At 39.5% G+C, this 21,763-nt stretch overlaps 1 protein-coding gene across 1 annotated transcript; it reads right to left on the minus strand.

Moving 5' to 3' along the window:
- Positions 1-3,659: 3,659 nt before the first annotated feature.
- LOC147260455 (3-hydroxy-3-methylglutaryl-coenzyme A reductase-like) lies at positions 3,660-21,563 on the minus strand. Its single transcript, XM_086207051.1, has 20 exons — positions 21,408-21,563; positions 19,257-19,433; positions 17,893-18,004; positions 17,720-17,807; positions 16,820-16,904; positions 16,623-16,728; positions 15,472-15,578; positions 15,269-15,388; positions 15,012-15,172; positions 13,856-14,109; positions 13,590-13,756; positions 11,809-12,003; positions 11,570-11,728; positions 9,777-9,934; positions 9,555-9,660; positions 8,927-9,097; positions 6,876-7,016; positions 6,631-6,789; positions 5,924-6,078; positions 3,660-5,553 (listed from the first exon to the last, which is right to left on the minus strand). Exons 1-20 carry the CDS (start codon positions 21,519-21,521, stop codon positions 5,487-5,489), a joined length of 2,802 nt encoding a protein of 933 aa, XP_086063177.1. The 5' UTR covers positions 21,522-21,563; the 3' UTR covers positions 3,660-5,486.
- Between the last annotated feature and the right edge of the window lie 200 nt (positions 21,564-21,763).

A 21,763-nucleotide genomic window follows, 5' to 3' on the forward strand; every position in this document is an offset into this window, starting at 1 on the left:
ATTGTACACAATGTATAGAAAAAGGCTCCATATGACTCAGGTGTGCAGATGTTCCACTGTTTGCAGGCTAAGAGATAGTAAATTATACTACCAGGCAATCTCCAGGTCTAAAAATGAAGTCTACTGTATGTGCAAGTGCCAAAAACTGTAGTTCCTTTAAATGCCACTTGAGGCTGCTTTAAAACAAGAGTATCACCTTAGACATCCATGTCCAAATACCCAAACTTACAACTTGCCACGAAGACACGTTTCGTGCCTTCACTTAATTTCCTTGACAACCATATTTTTGTTTAACTAAACCTTTCATGTTGTATCACGACTTGAGCCTGTCCACAAATAGGCCATGATCAAGTAGTAGCAGCAGTAATACCAGGTTTTGGGCTCCAGCCCTGAACGTTTTTGTAAAGCTTTAACAATTCCTTGATTCTCCATACATGGGCATTGTGTGAGCAGTGTACTAGCAGCTCTCATAGCACCTACTCAGTCATATCCCGCAACACCCAGCATATGCTTGCATTGAATTGAAACATGTTTCAGAGAGATTGCGATGTTTGATAAGTACTGGGACCTTTCAGAAGTAAAAGTATGATGACAAAGCACTCAGAAGCACTGGAATATTGAAGGACTATAAATATTACAGAGGCATTGAAGTAGAAGTTTAGAAGAGTCCTTGAGCAAAACACCACACCAATTTTTTCCTGGTGATTTACTTGGCACTTTTCATTGCAGTCTGCAGTATCAGTGTGTGAATGTGTGTGTGATTGTGTTAATGGGAAAACGGCATGACATTATCAAGACCTTTAAGTCCATTGACCATTTTACATTTTAAATGCATTATATTACAGTTTAACTTATGGAAACAGAAGGTGAACACTCACTAATCCTTTACTTGTCTTACTACTCTTCTTTTCACATGGTTCTCTTCCATTCTTCCATACTGCATTCACACTACAGGACAGTTGGTTTGCTGTAAACGGAGAGAGACAGAAATGCAGATGGAAAGCAGAGAGACTGACGTGATGTCTTCAGGTAGAAGCAAAGGAAGGCCATCTTGACTCCATGTGTGGAGAGGATGAGCTGTAAATGTCCCAGGAGCCAGACTCTGACAGTTTCATGGTTTCACAAGAGAGAGAGAGACAGACAGAGAGACAGACAGACAGAGAGACAGACAGACAGACAGACAGACAGACAGAGAGCGCTTTGTCTCTTGGCCTCAGTTATGCTGGGGTCTGGCTGGGTAGTCCCTCTCCTTTATGTTGACCACTGGGGGCGCTATGGGCTAGGGTTAGAGTTCCCACAATTTGTCCAGCCAGCTGCCAAATTTATGGCTAGGTGCATATTAGGTGAATAAACATTGTGGACAGTGGTCTGAAAATTTTTCCATTTAAATTTTTCAATTAAATAGTGGCTCCACAGCTACAAAGCTTACTGTCTGCAGTAATGTTGCTGCCAGTGGCAATTCAAGGGTCTGCTGGGGCCCTTGGCAATAATACCATGGGTGCCCCTCCAATCGGCATCATCATCATCATTATAAATTATTCTGAAACCAACAAAATGCATAAAAATCTTATCTTTTTCCTTCATATTATACTAGCATTTTAAAAAACATAATTATAAAGGTTAAGCACATTAAAAATAATTAACATAATGAAATGTTTTTTATTTATATATGTATATATATACATATATAAAAACGCTTCATTGTTATGTATGTATATATATATATACATACATAACAATGAAGCGCTTAAATATTTTATATATAACATTTCATATATACTGTATATATAAAAGGAAAGGCTGGGATAGGCTCCAGCCCCCCCCCCCCCCCCCCCCCCCGCGACTGTTAACAGGATAAGCAGGAAAGAAAATGGATGGATGGATGGATGGATGGATGGATGGATTGGAGTACGACATTGACCCAACTGATAGGACAAAAGAATACATGGCATATTATTGACATAAATGATCTTTGGAGACCGTGTTCTTGTTACTTATCAAATTTATTGAACTCACAGATATCAAAATCACCACTCTGAACAGAAACTTGTTCACTTTGTGCTGACATATAAAAAGGACATGTGGACCAGGTGGAAAGTTTCCTTCCAGAATGCTCAACAGTCACCTCACAGACAAGAATCTCAGTGTAAAGGAATTAGAGATAAATATTTAAATGCAATTATGAAGCACTGGTCTATCCATGAAGTCAAACAACAGTACAAAAGCTCATGTCAGTGCACACAATTGAATAGAAAAAAAGTGTTCTGCTGGTGCCCCCTACTGTTCACTGTCGATAAATTGAAAAAGAATTTTATCTTTTTGCACCTTTTTTAAAAAAATCTAGACAGCCACATTTAATTTGGTGAATCAACTTTAAACGCACAAAAGTCATGCTCTATGTTTTTGTTTATATGGTGCCACTAGTTTTTTTTTTTTGTGTACTGTCACTACTTGTATTTGTCAGCCCAGTTAATATAACGCACTACAAAAGAAACACAAACTGCATCATTTCAGACTATATTCTGAAGTTACCATCAATAGGTCATTGATAAAAATTAATAATCAAATTAACATCCCATGAATGAATGAATGAATGGATGGATAGGACATGTCAGTGTACTGAGTGCATTATAATTTTACAGATTGTGATTTAAAGATTTTTCCAAATATTTTGGGAAAAAGATTTTTTTTTAAATTCACCATGTTTACATGTATCTTTCAGTATACACCAAGTATAAATACTATATTCGCTTGTTATTCTCTTGTCTTATGAAGGACGCAACCATTGAATTTTATCATGTACAACCTGGAGCCTTGTTGAGGAAATCTGCTCCTGCTGCATTTGTTTTTTCAGCTTTCTGACAGTCCCTCCATGCAATCACTGGCCGTTCTTTTTATGCCCTCAAGAGAAAATTCACCTTCTAATCATAACAAAACTTGTCTGTGGTATTCTTTTTCTTTTCGATATGAGGCTTGACAATAAATAATTATTATTCATTAAAAGGGAACTCAACATTTTGCTTCAAATTGACCTAGGTCCAGATGCCTCTAGGTAGATCTGTGCACATTGGATGCACTTACACAATTCCCTTGTTTCGAAAGGTCAGGAACATTATTTATTAATATCAGATAAACCTACTTTAAAATCTTTTTAAAATGCTGGTGTTCCTAATAACTGTGAATGTGGTGAGTGTGTTGCTTCGGCTTATGCTGGACAAGACAAAAAGTCAGTTGGAGAGGGGAGTAAGAACAAACCCAAGGCAAATTATCTTTTTCTCATTTGTAGCTCTGTAGGGATCATCAGAGGAAAGTATATGTATTGGACAGTATACATAGGCATTCGCCCCTACAGAGGATTTTTGGGTGATTCTGATGAGGAGGATGTAACACATCCGTCCATCCATTTTCTTCCGCTTATCCTGTTCAGGGTTGCGGGGGGGCTGGAGCCTATCCAGCGGCTTTCGGGTGACAAATACTAGTTTGGCACAACAGTTAAGCAGAGGGGATATCACGGTTTCTTTGATAAGTGTGCTCCATTTGACAAGAAAAATTGGTCAGATTTGAACCCAAAAGACTTGATTTAACTGTAGAAATGAAAGTATTTTACTTTTTGAGCTAGCTATGAGCAGTAATTTTGATTTTTGAAAGAATATATTAATATTCAAAGAAAGTTTTGAACCAGTTTCATTTTTAAACAATATTTAATCATGTTTCAAATTTGGTAATGTAGTAACAATGCTTAGTTTGACTCCCTTCTTGAAATCTTGATCACATAAAAGCTCAATGATCACAGTCAATACCAAACACATTTTTTTAGTGGTGGGGAACGATTGCTACATTTTTTTAAAAAAAATGATAGTGTAATATTCCAGGACACATTCAATCAATGACAAAGCATGATTCATAACAGTGCAAATTGACATTACAAAGTACATTTGTTTTTATTAAAAAATATATTCAAATTATTTGCCCCTGGTACAGCAGAATAACTTAATATTAAGGAATTGATTTGGTTTTGTTTTGTTTTTTTGTTTACCTTCACTGAGACCAAATCTGCAGGGCAATAGGCCTACCTTAGGAGTCTATTAAATAGGCTGCGTTTGCCTTTTCTACATTCGCAATTGCATGACAATGCAATATAAAATGGAAACAGTTAAAAACCTTTGTCACTGTATAAGTAATAACATGACCTGATGCTCACTTGAACCATCTGACTTGAAACAAACATGAAGTCTCTGCAGGTTTGTTTCCATGTACAGTATTACAGACACATTAATGGTAAATGGACTAAAACATGGAAAAGAGCACCATTGTTCCACAGAGGGATTTCCCAGAGCATCCTTTATGTCATTATGCAAGATATTCTCAAAATGAATTTGTTGCATCTTTTTACGCAGCGCAGATATATAAAGTCTTTAAATCTTCCTTCCTCTTATGAAGGAGAAAACCATAGATTTTTGTCCCCATGTACAGCCTTTAAGTAAGGTTTGCAGTCTTCGGAATATATTGAAACGATCTTTAAAGCATATGGTCTGAGGTTCATTGTACAAGTGTCTTTTTAGTATGTCCAATCCATTCATATCTTTTGACTAATAAGTAATCTGGGCAACAGGTCTGGCACAAGGCGCAAAGGGGACGTCCTTAGCCTCTAAATGGATCACAGGTGTGCCATGGAGGGACATTGCTGCAACCCTGAAAAGGTTATGACCACCAAAATCGGCCTTTCTAATATTTTAAGTAAACTGTTAAAAACATAAACAAAAATACAATACAAAAAATTCAATGTCGATATCATCAAACATGCCAATCCTGTCAGATTTAAATAATCACCGACGTTGTGCACCTGTGCCTCTAGCGTGAATGCGCACAGAATCTCCCTAAATAGAGACGCATATGTTCCGCAGAGCTGAAAACATGCAATCAACAGGAGCAACAGGAATCTACCGCAGCTCCCTGAGGTAAAGCAGCTGTGATGCACATAAACAGTCTTTTGAGTTTGTAATGTTTTCATTGTGATCATTTGCATGTTTGTGCAGCTAAGCATCCCTGTATGAAAAGTATATCCATCTGTGTTCGTGCAGCACCATTGAAAGATAAAATGAAGGTCATAAGTCAATTGCAGAATGCTTTGCATTACCTTGAATTAGGAATGTGCCTTCACATATAGTCGCAAATATATTCACTAGGTGAACAATGTGAGCACTGCGCAAGGAAATGAAAATTGCATCAGAAAAGAGACATAAAGGTGAGCTGGCTGTAACCAGAACTTAATTTTTCAGAGCTTGCTCACACACGCTACAATACGAAGATATACAGAAAATGAATGTACTGCAACAGAGGAGTATAATTGGCTTGTGTGTGTTTACTGCACATCTGCAGCATGACTGATGGGGCAAATATCTCCCTTTTATATGAAAGCACTTGGAATACTAATGAATCATTCGTCCCTGTCAGACTGGGTTTACTGGTCCAGCCAGTGAGCTTGCTCACTGAGGGGTATCACAAGGCTTTCTTCGAGCACGTTCCTGAAGTTCCTGTAGGTTCACCTTAGATCTGTAAAACAGATGTAAATATATGTCATTAAAGGGAAAATCTGTAACCAAAGTTTATTTCTGACATTTATTACTTTTACAGTTCACACTTTCACATATTTGGACTACTAATCACACTCTCACCCACTGTAAAAGGCAGAGGGAATAAAACCTAGAATAATCAAGAAAAAGAAACATGTACAAACAAAATTCAAAAAAATGGATTAATAATTAAAAAATAATAATCCTTCATAAAGAGATAAAGCTTGACAGAGGGATTTTATAATAATGATAATCTCAACTTGAAGACCACTATCTAACGTGGGAGGCGGTATGGAAGACGTTTCTATGACAGAGCAGGCACATTGTAAGTAAGAGTACCTTCCTCATACCTGTTGTGTGTCATGTGACTTTTGACCAGGTGGCCAGCTGCCAGAGCAGCCATTAATGAGAGCTCTCCAGCAAGCACAGTGGCACACACCACCCTGGCCAGCTGCCGGGCATTCTCCCCTGGGCATTCTTCACTGGCTCCCTGCACACCCAGCATCTGCGCGTGCACGCACATAAACACACACACACACACACACACACACACACACACACAAGCGATTGTGGGTCATTATTTACATCATCTGTTGATTTTTGGAATTATGTTAAATGAGAAAAAAAGACAAAGTAATTTTGATAAAATATAAATTCTTAATGGAGTGCTTGTTGTTTGAGTAGCAAAACATGAGCTGTGTGAAGTCCCAAATTCTCAAAGCAATCTAAACATAATGCCACATGTTCTCAGATTGCCCCTCAGTGGTTGCTCCACTAGATAAGCAGGCCATGGGATGAGTGATGTCACGAGCCTCCTTTACAGTCTCATTCTGAATGTATTCTGCATAGCCATCATATCAAAGTGTTGGCATTCGGAGGTTTTTCAAAGCACTGATGACGACAACCAACCAATCAGGACTGTCGTCTAGGCCAGGAATATTCAATTAATATATAGGACTATGACAGATAAAACTTTCCTCAACAGTTTAAAAAAGCAAAAACCCATTGAAGTAATTAGATGCCAAATGTTGCAGGGTTTGGATGAGTGTGTTTATACCTGGAGGCAAGCTTGCTGAGGGGGCAGGTTGGTGCCTCCTCCGACAGTCCCTAGTTCTATAGAGGGCATAGTGCAGCTGATGTACAGGTCCTCCCCTGTTGGTCCTGATGCCTCCATTAGGGTGATACAGTTACTGCTGCCCACTGACTGGGCTGGATCCTGGATTAGAAACATGGAGCACACACTACTCAAAACAGTACTAAACCGAAAGGAATAGAATGATATTTACACAGAACTATCAGTACCTGTCCACATGCAATGTAGATGGCTGCCACCAGGTTAGCTGCGTGTGCATTAAACCCACCGATGCTGCCTGCCATTGCTGAGCCAACCAGGTTCTTAGTGATGTTCACCTCGATCAGAGCTTCTGTTGTGGTCTTCAGAACCTGCCAAGGTAGGGAATGTAAATGTGCTTGCTGATAAACCAAGGCTGATACCAGACGGATGATTCTCATGGGTACTAAACCTCACTGGGTAAGGAAACTCAAAGAAAAGGAGATTTTGGTCAATCTTGAAATTTCATCATTATCATCTGCTGTCTCATTTCTATCTGTGTAGCTCTGACAGATAAACAAGCTCATAAATAATGGCATTTAAACAGTGTTAAGTTCTTCTTGTGTTGCTTGCAAAAACACAAATGGAGAAAATTCATGTGGAAATAAGTTTTTGAAAGACAGTTGCTCTAACCCAGGGGTGTCCAAACTGGTCCAGTAAGGGCCGGTGTGGCTGCAGGTTTTCATTCCAACCAAGCAAAAGCAACACCTGATCCAACAAAAGAGCTGTGTGGACACAGCTTAGTTGATTTAAGTAGAATCAGGTGTTGCTTTTGCTTGGTTGGAATGAAAACGTGCAGCCACACCCGCCCTTATTGGACCAGTTTGGACACCCCTGCTCTAACCTGAAAAAAGGGGCAAGTTTAAGTGTCATGACAAGTACCTGCATGATGAACTTGCGCAATGGTCCCTCATTTAGATTCTTGTAAGACAGCAGAAACTATGTAGGCTATGAAACCAGATTGGTGAAGGGAAAATATTCAATTTTGAGGTAGATTTTTAAAATTCAAGTTATTAGTATTTAGATATACAACTTACACTTTTTGAGAAGAAAAAACTAAAGTCTGGATGATGTGGAAATTTAACCTGTTACCACTTTAGAAAATGTAAATTTGAGGGGCTTAGAATAAACCCACTACTGACATATCACTATAAAGTTTTATGATCATAAATTTAGGCTGCATCACTAACTTTATTCTTATTTGTCATCTTCCCCTTTTCCTATATTTGTGTCCCCTCTTCTTTTCTTCTCCCGTCACTCCTTAAATCAGACACCTACTTCATCTTATCACCAGTTTTTCTCTCGTCAAAACATTTTTCTTGTCTCCTTCGCTCCTTAATTTTTGCTTTTCACTCCATTTCTCATTCCATCATGAGCTCTCCTCCTCTTGTCCTACCCCAAAGAATTTCTTCTGTCCTTTGATTCTCACTCTCTCACCCAGTAACCAAGGAAGTCATATTTGGCTTTCTTTGTCTGCAGACCAACATTTTTAGCGCTTCTCAATGGCACTTGGAGCAGGTGTTCTGTCACTGTGTTCATTACCGCTCATTCCAGTCAAAGAGGAAACTGAGGAGATGTGATACAATTGAAGTTCTTTTAAAATGAACGTATGAGATTCAGGGGTGGAACCCCACAGCTGCCAACTCAAGAGGTGAAGCTCAGCCAAAATGGGTTGGCATTGTGTATTAGGTGTAACAACAAAAGCAGGAGTGAGATTAATGTAACACCATATTAGCCATGTAAAAAAGGAAATGTCTGAACATATTTGTATGTTTCATTGGTCAAATATCTAAGAGAAAAAAAACAGCAAGAATTCTATGTTTACCATGACTTTTTTTTTTTCTTTTTCTTTGATAGGCTATGGTCTGTCCACATTTTTATGGACCACTCACAAATGCACAGGCAAATTGTAAAGAGGTATTTAATCAAGCCCTGTTGAGACTTGCCTTCATGAATTTCTGGGAACATCTGGACTAATTGAGTGTTTTTGACCAGTCACTTCAGTGATGGGCTGTTATTTCCCAGAATCAAAGTAGCTGAAAGAGGCCAGCATCAGTTGTCTCTTTTAATAACTTTACATGACCTGAACTTGGAAATAATTTATACATTTTTGTTCAAACCTGGCCCATAATGCTGGGATATCTGAGGAACTAAATGCTGCCATGCAGCTAGTATCACTCTCTTGAGATAGACAATGTCACCATGTTATTATATGGATGGAATAATTGCTTGATGTCCCTACCTCTTTAACCACTTTAGCAGGAATAGTGGCTTCCGAGACAGCAGATTTGCCTCGGCCTTCGATCCAGTTGATGGCAGCTGGTTTCTTGTCGGTGCAGTAGTTCCCACTGATAGCCATCAGTTGCAGGTCTGGGAAATGCTGCTGCAGTCTGCTAAGGGCCTGCTCCGTGCCCTGCAAGCAGATACTATCATGATAATCATGCATCACTTTCCCACAGTTACAGTGCGGTCATTACAAACATATATTACACTGCATATTATCAAAATAGACTGTCTCTTCATGGGCTGTCCTGTATGGCTGTCATGCTCGGGGCTGGTGGGCTTAACCAGTTAAAGACACAGAATGAGTGAGGCAATGTTTGCCATGAGAGTCTGTGACAGGACAAAAGGCTGTGAAGAGATCCCCCTTTTCACAGCTAAATGTCAGTTAGTTAATGTTCTTCGTGTAAATGTGATACATGTCAATTTGACATATCTTGATGATGACTCCCATGAAGGACTAAATGAATGCAAATTGCCGCTGAGAGATCTTACAGCTGCCCAAAAACCTCTCAGTCAAAAGATGGCGAAAATAAAATAATAAAATGACTGAAACTCTTGAACGGTTCAAGAGATGGTAAAACAGTTACCTTAGAGATCATGTTCATTCCCATGGCGTCTCCTGTCTTGGAATGAAAGCGGATGTACAGATTTCTCCCAGCCTGACCAACCAGCAGCTTCTGGAGCCGAGCAAATCTACCAACAAAGACATGACTTTATCGCAAAAAAAATTACCATGACGACTACCAACACCCGACACTGAGCAAACACTTTGAATTCTACTTGTGCCCATGACAGAATTCATGTTTTACCTGCTTGTGCTGTCAAAGGCTTCTTTGACAATTTGAAAACCATTTGTGCTTTCTAGCCAGGCTTTGACCTCAGCAGCCTGGAGTGCAGACGGCAGCCTCACCACAGGTCCCCGAGTCATGCTGTCAGCCAGGATGCAACTGCTGGCTCCACCCCCCAGCTAAAGTATGCAAACAGACAGAGCCAGTCAGATGTGCGACATGTTACAATACCAAGCAGTATTTCCCACAGAATTTGATTGGATTTGTGGTGGTAGATGACCAGGAATGGTGAGGGAAGAAGATAACAATCTGATAAGATTTCTTGACAGAATTTTTCTATAATTACTCATGTAGAAAGAAATGGGCATTGTTATAATATCAGCACCTAATGCTTAGAATTAAACAATAAAACATAAAAACGATCGCAGAGATATCTGGAGACATGTTGACCAAGAATATACAGGGGTATACTGGAAACTGCTGCTAAAAATTTGATTTGAATATTTTATGAGATTTTGAAGACTGAATTCCATTCCATTTTCTTCTGCGTATCCTGTTAAGGGTCATGAGGGGCTGGAGCCTATCCTAGCAGCCTTCAGGTGAGAGGCGGGGTTCACCCTGGACAGGTCACCAGTCCATCACAGGGCCAACACATATAGACAGACAACCATTCACTCTCACATTCATACCTACGGTCAATTTAAAGTATCAATCAGCCTCGTCCCCTCTTGATGTTGATGGACTGTGGGAGGAAGCTGGAGTACCAGAGAGAACCCACACAGGCACACGGAAAACATGCAAACTCCACACACAAAGATCCTGTGCCCGAGCCGGGACTCAAACCCAGAACCTTCTTGCTGTGAGGCGACAGGGCTAACCACTGCATCACCGTGCCTCCCGAAGACTGAATTAAAAATTGTTATCCATTTTGTTAGTGAAGATTGTCCTTATTTGTGTGAACTGTAATATGGAGGCTTTTTCAGAGGTGTGGATGAATGGAAGTTTCTTTTTCTCCTTTCTGCACGGATGTTTAACTAATATGCAGCCCTCCTGTATTATAATAAGTTCAAGGAAACTTGTCTGTTTTATGTCATGTTTAATTGTGTGGAAGTGATTTTTCAAGGGAGAAGACACTCTTCTACTACGTAATATGAATAAACCTACTCTACTTGAATGTCATCAATTCTCAGGATTCAATGAGTCGACAATTCATCCTCCACTTAAAGTGGGTACAGAATAGTGCTGCACTAAAATGATATCTTCACTACTTCCATCTTTAATTCTGGCCTCTTTATTCATATAAGCAAGGGACACTTTTCTGGGAGTGTCACAGTGTCACAATTCCAATACTCCCTGACTTTTGATATTTTTATTTTTTAAAAAGGAAGAAAATGAAATGGCTGTGATTATTTTAAACAAGTAAATGAGTAAAAAATGAAATCAATTAGGGAGCTTTAACTTTCACATTCAGTGGTAGCCACACAGGATTACTGATTTCTAAAAAAATAAAACATAAATATCTCTTAAATATCTCAGCAGACTTTGCACGCTTTGTGGGATTGGTTGAATTATGGTATTAGGATTACATTGTCACATTTGAGAGATACACATTACAACTGACTATGTCTACTTTTGTATAATAAAATCTATCCATCCATTTTCTACTGTTTATCCTGTTAAGGGTTGGGGGGGGGGGGCTGCCTTCGGGCGAGAGGCAGGGTTCACCCTGGACGGGTCACCAGTCTATCGCAGGGCCAACATATATAGACAGACAAATCAGTAACATAAGATGTAGGTACATAAATTATGCTCACAGCAATGGCACGACAGCCACGATTGGTGCTGGCAACCAAGCATCCCTCAGTAGTTGCCAGGGGAACTTGGAACTGCTTTCCATCCAGGTGCAGTGGTCCAGCCACCCCCACTGGTACAGGCATATACCCAATCACATTCTCACAGCAGGTGCCCATAACCTAGAGCACAGAAATACTGAGAACTTAGAATAATAGAATAAGCAGCAGTGTTTGTGTTGTTTGCATTTGTGTCTCCTCACCTTAGAGTAGTCGTAGTGTGTGAATGGCAAGGAGGAGAGTGCAGAAGGGGAGGGAAGCTTTGTTGAAATCATCTGTCTCCGTATGGACACTCCTCTCTCTGGTCTCTCCATCAAAGCCTCAAGTTTGTAGGCAGGGATGTGTTTGGAGTTGACCAACATCATCACCTCAGCATCACTCAGACAACGAGGCCCTTGCTAAACAAAACAAACATCATCATGTCAAAGTTCCTGTTAATGTTTCAGTGTTCGACACCCTTTCCACAAATTCATTTATTTCTAGTTCAGTCCATTTGTGCATCCTTCCTTCCTTTGTTTGGCTTCTCATTATTTCTGAGTGTCCTATTACTGTTTTATCATTTGTGTATATGTGGTCCTGTTCATTCCACTTTTAGTTGCCAGATCATGAATGGATTTGGTTAACTCATGACTGGATCTCATTTATGTTGGCCCTGTACTGTTTATTTGGACTTCATATTGCCTGCTTCTCCCACGGTGTCACTGCTTACAGGTTGTATCATAAAATACATTTTGTTGTTAGAATAAAAGGCCCCTATAATTAGATAAAATCAATTTTTTTTTAAATAAACTAAGTACTGCAAGAAAGCCAGCAGGAGATCATTTCTGGCAGAAAACTGTTTTAAACTGAAATTATTGAGAATGTTTAAAGTATTTATTTTTGGCAAAACAGCTTCCTGACATCACATGCACAAAATTCTGGCATGAGGCTGAGCACTGAAATGACAACATTCACATCAGCATGATGGAGCTGAAAACATCATTTGTGAAGGGAATGATTCTCCAGGCTTACACACCTCTCTCTGCACACCTCTCTCTCATTACAATATCAAGTGACACCTGCCCCTCACAAATCTGTATTATCATCCATCCATCCATCCATTTTCTATACTGTTTATCTGTTAATGGTCACGGGGGGGCTGGAGCCTATCCCAGCTGACATTGGTCAAGAGGTGGGGTACACCCTGAACATGTTGCCAGTCTGTTGCAGGGCTACCAGGAGCAATTAGGTGCTCAGTATCTTGCTCAAGGATACTTCGACATGGTCAAGAGGGAAGTGAGGATTGAACCAGCCACCCTTAGCTTGCTAGTCAACCACACTATCTCCAAGCCATGTGGCACCTTGGAGAATTTCAATTTCGATGTGTGAAGCATGTAGGGAGTGACTTGAGTCTATACTTGTGCTCCTGAGAACTGCAGATGCTTTACTTGTGTTTAGATGACATCAAAGTTTTTCCAAACTATTGAGGATACAAATTGATAAGGAAGACTTGGATTAAAATACATGGTTCATTTGACATTTTAAAAAAGGGATGTCTTGTAAAGTTTGCCTGTCATTAATATTTAGTCTCCAGTAGCTTCAATTAGCCACACAACTTCATGAACACAAGACATTAATTTAAGACATTGCCAATAGATCTGAGTAAGTCCTGAGGGAGCAGGCAGGTAGGCAGCCAGGCAGCCAAAATGGAAGGGAAGAAGTGGAGCCACGAGGAGCAGACGAATCAGCAAGTATCTGTTTTACTGGCGTCACACTGTAATTGGTTCAGCCTCAAAGAGAGAGTGAAGTGACTAAGCTCATTATAGCCCAGTTAAATCACACAACTGTCTTAAACCCTGCATTCCTATTGGAGGGATTTAGGCTGAGGTGATGTAACTATTCAGGTCCTTGAGTGGATGGATTTGTGTGTGTGTGTGTGTGTGTGTGTGTGTGTGTGTGTGTGTGTGTGTGTGTGTGTGTGTGTGTGTGTGTGTGTGTGTGTTACCTCTGGGTTGTTGAGGATGGCCACACATTCAACCAGCTCTCTAGGCTTTAAGGGAAGGCTCATCTGTGTGACTTCTGGCTTGATTTCTTCCTCTCCCTCCCTTATTACAAAGATGTGCTTTGGCTGGGGCTCTGGTGTTAATACAGGCAGGGGTCTGATAACCTCGTCTAGAGAGACAAAGTGAGAGAGAGTACAAGTAATGAATTTAATGTTTTTGATGCTGTCAAATGAACAACCTACCACTCCAACACTCAGCCCAGACATACCTCCATCTTCTTTGCTGGCCAGTGTGTGGGCACCCATACCAGAGGTGGAGGCTGGGTGATGGGGAGCAAGAAGTTCCTTTCTGCAGCAGGCCTCAGCAGGCCGTCGTGGGGCAATAGTAGGGGCAGACATTGTGATGGGGTTCTTCAATGACAGTGTAGATTCCATCTCAACCTGCTCAAAGAAGATGTACTTGATGGCCAGCAGCAGGGCCAAGGCCAGACAGATCACCTGTTCTATATCCATGGTTATTAACCTGCAGGAAAACAGAGACAGATCATGATAATTATGATTATCATTACAGAAGCCAAGACTTAAATTAGCTGGAATTGGATTTATTCTTCATTCACATTTTGAAAATGACATGGAACAACATATTTTTTTGCTATTTTGATGAGATAAATTACACTTCATAATGCATTTCTTCAAAATGTCAGCAAAATAAGAAAACGACAACGAATGAAATCTTGAAATACTGATTCACTATTTTGGGAATATATTTGGAGCTCACAAATTTCTGAAGATTTTGAGACAACAAAAGCATTTTAACAGGCAGGCAGTGCAACAGGCAAGTTGCAATTGTTTAATTACTCTCACTTACCAATTCATTAGGTTCACCTAAATAAAACTATAATGGTAACCAGGAATACAATGGTTAGTTTTTAGAGAGATGATGTTATTTTTGAGGTTGGTGAACAGTAATGGATGTACAGAGAGGTGTAACTATTATTCTGTTAACCCTAATTCATACAAATGTCTTTGGACATATACTGTAAATTGACCTGAATTTGATATGTGTACCGTGGAAAAAACATTTGTTTCTAGAAGGGTACAATGTTTTTGAAAAAATAGGGAAAAAGCTGAAATTTGTGTCGGTTGACCAGAGGCGCAGGTCAGTGTGTCATTTGACTGACAGCAGCTGGAAAGCTAGAAAATGTCAGTGTGAAATAAATAACATGACAGCAAAAAAAAAAGAAAAAGAAAAGAAAAGCTGCAACAATAAATGGACACACATGGGATTGCTAGCAGGAATTTCGAACAGCCATTACACATTGGCATGCAACATGCCACACCTGACAGTTGAAAATATATCAGTCAGTTATAATGTGAGAATACAGCCAGCACATGTAGGTGATTTAAAAGGAAGCGCCCACGAACCTGGTTAAGTAAAAGTGCCAGAGGGGTTTCTCTGGCTCAATTCTCCTGGGGGACAGGTGGTCTGACTCCATGCCAACTTCAGGAATTCCCACAGTTGTATTGATAGACAAGGGCTCAGCAATCCACCGGCTGTGGGCATGAACCATCACCAAGCCCAGAGACTTCACACAGAGAACGTCATTGTTACTTTCAAATGAACACAGGACAACATAAAAAGGGGGGAAAATAAGAAGACCAAACAAATGAAGGAAGGCTACCATGATCATTTTAACTCTCTGGGTTACAGGATTGGGCTTGTTGTCCTCCTCTTCCTCCATCACTCTGGAAAAGTGGCTCAGCTGCCAGATAGGATGGCCCTCCTGACTCTCACGGGACAGCTACACAAAAACACATGAAAAAATGAATCAAAATGAACATTCAAAACTACTCTGATGCAGATAGGTACACACTTAACTCTTACCTCAAGCACCAGTGAGACACATGCAGGGAAGAATGTCATGAATACAAAGTAATTGGCCAGGACAGACATGCAGCCAAAACAGCACATAATTTCCAACTGCCGAACACCTGAAAAATTCAAGATAATGAATGCAGCAAAATGATGAACAGATCATCTGACTGGTGTCAGCAAGTAATCAGGGTTTGTTTTTTTTTTAACCCTTTTTGTTTTAAAGTTTTAATGCACAACTAAAAAAGTAAAGAGGGATCATGGGAAGGTAGTCAATCCCATAAAATGGCTGCAGACAGAATAAAACATTTGCAATAATGCAGTACTTTTTTTTTGTTAATATACACACAAGCAAGATTACGTGTCTAATATTACTGAGAGTACAGTACACTTTCCTCTGAGGTTTTGAAGGTTGTCCACCAAAAAGTGGGACTGAATTAACAGAAAATGTTTCTCTAAACTATAAACAAAACACATAACTTGTGTTCCAACTGTGAAATTAACAACAAACAATTACTATCTCAGCTTGTGGAAAATTATCAGCCCTGGAATAAACAAATGCCTACATAAATGCTGCTAAAACAAAACCACTGTCCAAAATGATGCACCAAAGCTACCATTTTCACACCTACTAAGGGCTAGATTTAAAAATGAAGTTTTAACATATGTGTATGATGCTTCAGTATTCAGGATGGCCAAGACCTTCAGCAGGTAAATTGCTATCCATTACAATCTATTCAATTCCTCTGCATAACATTAAACCTCAAAAGTGACAAAACAAAAACAATAAAATAAAAACAATACACTGAACCCAACTCTGCTTTGCTGGCCTGATGTAGCTTTAGTAAATGTCCAGTATCTCTTTTATTTTGTAAGAACCCGCCTCAAAATATGCGGACCTTGATCTTCTCACAAGAGGTCTTACATAGGAGGAGTCAAATATCTGGATTTTCTTGCAACAGACATGTCATGTCATATACATACAGGTCTGTGTATCGCGAGTGGCATGACCAGCATGAAATGTCTGGAGAAATGTGGCTTGTGTCGGTGCTATTGCAAGTTATTTCATTCCAAAATCAACAAAGCTTTCACCATACTCCTGAAAAATGCAGTTAATCTAGTAACAGATAGAAGTAGCAGTGTAACTGCCCAGAACTTGCTACCTGACATGGTTCCCACTCCAATCACTAAGCACTCCACCAGGGCATCTAAGGTAAAAGTAGGACCCAGAACTGCCATACCACGAGCAATGTTGTCCCTCACTTCATCCTAAAAAGTTATGAGAAAAAAAAACAGTCAATTTCATTGTGATGTCTTCTATCACTGACCCACTGTGGCAATAAATGTGTGTTATTCATACCTGAGAATTGGAGCTGAGGGCAAACTTGGCCAAAGCGCATGCTTTGGAGAGGTCAATGAGGAGCAGAAAGAAAGGCAGAGCCTCACTGGAAGACAAATCACAACATGAAACAACTGGTGTTGCTAATGGAGTAGCGTTGGGTGGTATGACCAAATATTTCTATTTCTATATTTTCTTATTTTGGTTCCCTAAAAAACTTTTGAATACTGCTGCTGATCATTTGATTTGATTGCTTTATGGAATTTTGAAGACAGAAATCTGTAATTTTGTTTTGGTGTCTGATTATCAAAAATGATGAAAGTTTTTGTGGCATAGCTTGGGGGTAGAGTGACAGTTTGGTACCCATAGGGTAGGGTAGTTTGAGCCTCACTTCCCTGAGCAACATACTGAACCTGTAACTGCTCCTGATGAGTAAAGTTATATTGTACATGTATGGTCAGTGTGTATTTACAGAAAATGAATTCTCCAGAGGACAGGAGAGGTAGTGCAAGAAGAGATGTGCGGTTGTCAAACAATGGCATCAATATCTAAAAGGGGTAAAAATATGCTAAAGGGGGATGGCCAATATATATATTGGCAGCCCTAAATACCTGGGTGGTCCATCAGAGTTACACAATTAACAACAATTAAGTTATAAACCATTTGTAAAATAATTAGATATCTATTTCGATTATATTGACATTTAACAAAGATCTTGCACTTAGAAAGTTCTATGGTGCTTCCTACATGAACCCTATGTAAAAATGTTGTAACTCTATTGAGTTATAAATAGTCTTCTTTAAAGTTTTTGATGGTATGGAGGTACAGGAAAAATTCACTGTGTGGAAATTAGATCCAGTATACCACCCAGCACTATACCAGAGGTTCTAATCCAATGAATGTTGCTGAACATGTACTTACTTTAGACCAGTCAGCTCTTTATCAAGAAAGTGAATCACCACTGTGCTGAACACAAAGCTGGAGAATATTGTAAAAAGTCCAGCAATGCCTGCAAGGGAATGGTTGAGGTCTCTTGTTAGTCTGACCAGGTTATAATACTAACAACAGCTGTTATATGATTTTCAACCGCTTACCTAGAATATACTTAGATCCAAGTTGTCTCAAGTTCTGGAACTGGAAATAAATATAGACGATGGCAATACAACGTGTGATGGTCAGGATAATGATATCGCTGCTCAGAATTTGCTGTAAAAAGAAAAGAAAATTTGATTGAAATCAGAGTGACAAAAAAGCAGGAAAAAAGCTGAAAATAAAAAATAACACCTCCATGTAGCCTTGCATTTCTTGTGCTTTTGGATTGATTGCAATATCCGTTAAAATTGTCACATTTTAATGACTAAATAAGATAATTATCTACTTATTATTTATGGTGATCAAAGGCAGGTGTGATCAGGTGTCTGACAGCTGATAATTTTGTGTGTGCAAGGAAAGGGACTGGTGTTTTCTTACAAGGCCAACTTTTTGTAGGTGTTTAACAAAGTAGCTTGGGTTTAACCTCAAAGCACCATCCCAGCCAGCCAGTAACTAGGGGTGTTCCTGCTCATATGCTGCTTCTGCCTGCTTCTCTCACTCGTCCACATCCTCCACCAGCGCTACAATGACCATGGAAGTATTTGAGCTTCAATATCTGATATATTACCTCTCCAGCTTGGTATACAAATATATGACTTGCAATTTCTACCCTTGTGTTCTTATACAGTGAGTTTAGAGGGTCTGTGTACATTTTGACGTACGTATGCATTTGTTTTTTCAGTACAGCAAATAAACCACTAAGTGGAAATCTCATGGTTTTTTTCCCATTGTTTCACTGGCATGTAAAAATGGGAAAACAAAAAAAATATAAAATTATCATAGAAAGGTAAGTTTCATGACCCAGAATTTGAAGTGTATACATTAAAATAAAAATCAAGTAGACAATATTGGTAAATCATACAATGGAAAAACAATTTGTACTACATTATATATAACATAACTAAATAGTAATATAAAAAAAATTGTAAATGCACTAACTGATATTCTTGATGCGATAATTACCTGTTGCCGATTGTCAAGGTCATGTAATGCCTTGTGTTGGAAGAGATGAACTACAAAGCGATTATGGCATGTTTATCCAATGCTAGACTGAAAATCTTTTTGCGATAAGTAAACATTTTTATGTATCAACACACACCACCAATCAGACTCATCCACGCTGTTACACTATGAATTGTGGATAGGAAAATACTTCTGAGTGAGATCGTGAATAGAAGAACGTTGATATTACATGAACGGGAGGCTTCTACAAGAGCTTATACCATCGTTTCACGATCTCCTATTTCGGGGTAAGTCTACCTTATTATATTACAGCTAATAATGAAATTCTCTGGTGACAATTCTGATGTGATTTTCACTTCCAGAACCTCACAGTCAGATGATTTGCACCATCTCATTCACTTACTTCCTCTGTTTTGGGGCAGTCAAAATTCCAGCCACATATCTGGTCATTCCCAGTGAACATATTCATGGACATCATGCAGATGGTGAGGGTGACTGTGCCAACGATAACCTCCCAGGGATGCGAGGCCACCAGAAGGCCATGCATTCGGAACAGACGGGTCAGCATGGTGGTATGGCGCTATCAAATAACACAAAGATAATAAGTGTGCACCAGGACAATCAATACAATTTACATAACAAGATGGTGCTTTTTATTATTCAAACCATCCAACAATGTGTACCTCAAACAAAGTGTATATAAAATCAAGTTACAACATTTAAAAGCTACTTTGGTGGTAACATGTCAGTAATAATATTCAGTATGTTGCATAATAAGTATTGTATTTATAAAAATATCATAATTACGAGTAGTACTTGTAGTTAGGAATGATTATAGATCAATTAAAGCAAAAAAATAATGGATTTAAATGAAGGATTCCAATAGATATTTTCAGATCTAATAGTTCTGACTCATGGTTGTCTGTCTATATGTGTTGGCCCTGCGATGGACTGGCGACGTTTCCAGGGTGAACCCTGCCTCTCGCCCTAAAGCTGCTGGGATAGGCTCCAGCCCATGGATGGATGGATGGATGGATGGATGGATGGATGGATAGTTCTGACTCAGTACACATGGTGATAGTGATTAAGCCTCAGTCATTTTGTTTTATTTACACCTCCTTACTGCATTTAATTTATTAAATCTGATGTATTTTACATATTTGTATTACTGTGGTTAAATCTGAGGGACCTTGTGATTACTGTACGTTTTTCATTTATTTTAATTAGTGAAAGAGACAAAAGTTATCACAATAGTCATTTTGATGTGTCTTTGCTGGACATTATGGGAGCAATCCAGCTGCAAATAATCCTCTCTTTGTCCTTAAACTGTTAGGAATTCGACACAGATTCCATTGTGTGGTGTCGTACAACCCTGAAAAAAAATTTGCTGTGATACAGGCTTGTTTATGCATTGTTTTTCCAATTTATACCAATCATCCATCCATCCATCCATCCATCCATCCATCCATTTTGTTCCGCTTATTCTGTTAAGGGTCACGGGGGGGTGGGGGGGGGGGGGTGGGGGGGCTGGAGCCTATCCCAGCGGCTTTCAGGCGAGAGGCAGGGTTCACCCTGGACAGGTCGCCAGTCATCACAGGGCCTTATACCAATCAGCCAAAACATTACAACCACTGACAGCTTTTCTATGGAGGACAATACAGCCCCCCCATAACTGCCCCCCCCCCCCACAGCCATTCATTGCAATGGATAATTTAAAAAGATGTATTTTGTGGTGCTGTTGAACAACACTGGGTTTTACTGATTTGTGTAAGTAATATTTTGTCCATCACATTCATGTGAATAATGATGACAAAATATGAGAAACAGTTCCCAGTATAAGTACAAACAATTCACTTAAAACAGCTAAAACAGGCATTAAATAAGACTCTTGGCTATTGTAAATATTTAGAATAATAATATTGAATAATTAATATATAATAATATATTAATATATAATTCATATTTCGAATCCTTTGAGGGAAAACTTTAATAATATTTTTGATTAATCAATGTATTCAATGAATAGGAACTTTAAAAGCAAATGATATAATTGACATTTTTACATTACGCATATTTTCAATGTGACTTGAAGTGAAAACTGATTCTCCAACACTCAAAAGATGTATTTTTTTCACATCTTTTAAAATAATTGACCGACGTTTTTAAGCTGACAAAGTCCGTCTCCCTTAATAGGAAGAAAGTCATGCATGCGCAGATCAATGCAAGTTTACGTATATTTATGCGACCCTGTAAGGAGCCCCCATGAACCAGTTGAGAAAAATAAAAGAGACATGCGCAAGTCTGTAGCCTACTTCACAAATCCGTGGCTTGTAGCCAAGGGAGACCAGACCATTGCGGTCACCGGAGCCGCTCTTCGTCCCTCTATTCTATCCCTCAGTTGGCGAACCCTCTACTCTTGCACAATACTTAATTTCTTTCCTTTGACGCTAGTCGTTTAATAGTAATAAAACTTAAGTCGTTTAAGTAGTAAACGCCCGTGGGTAGTCTGTACTGACATTAAATCTCCCTTAAAAAGAACGTCAAGTTGCCTTACCTTGTGAGAGTTTGACAGTGGTGAGTGTGGGTGAGGAATGATGATGACGAGGGTCCAGCCTCCTCTTTCGGATCTCAGGCTGGTCTGATTGGACCTGCAGTTACATCGACACATTGAGCGTATTCTGCAGCTCACTGAGGCGACCCGATGGCACGCTCCATCATACGACACTTCAGCCAATCACGTCGGTCACCTGCTTCAGCGGCGCTTTGACCACGCCCCGTTTCCTCGGTGACAGCGGTAATGGGAGGAGTCATGCGTCATATTCCAAACGAAGGCAATTTGCATGACAGCAGATCACAACTGCAACTAAATAATTTTTTTTAAAAAATCACAAGCAGGCAGTCAGGAGTAAG

This window comes from Aulostomus chinensis, chromosome 6 (assembly GCF_037954235.1).
Source record: "Aulostomus chinensis isolate RoL2024-O1b breed Wild chromosome 6, RoL_Achi_v1.0, whole genome shotgun sequence".
Taxonomy (NCBI): domain Eukaryota; kingdom Metazoa; phylum Chordata; class Actinopteri; order Syngnathiformes; family Aulostomidae; genus Aulostomus; species Aulostomus chinensis.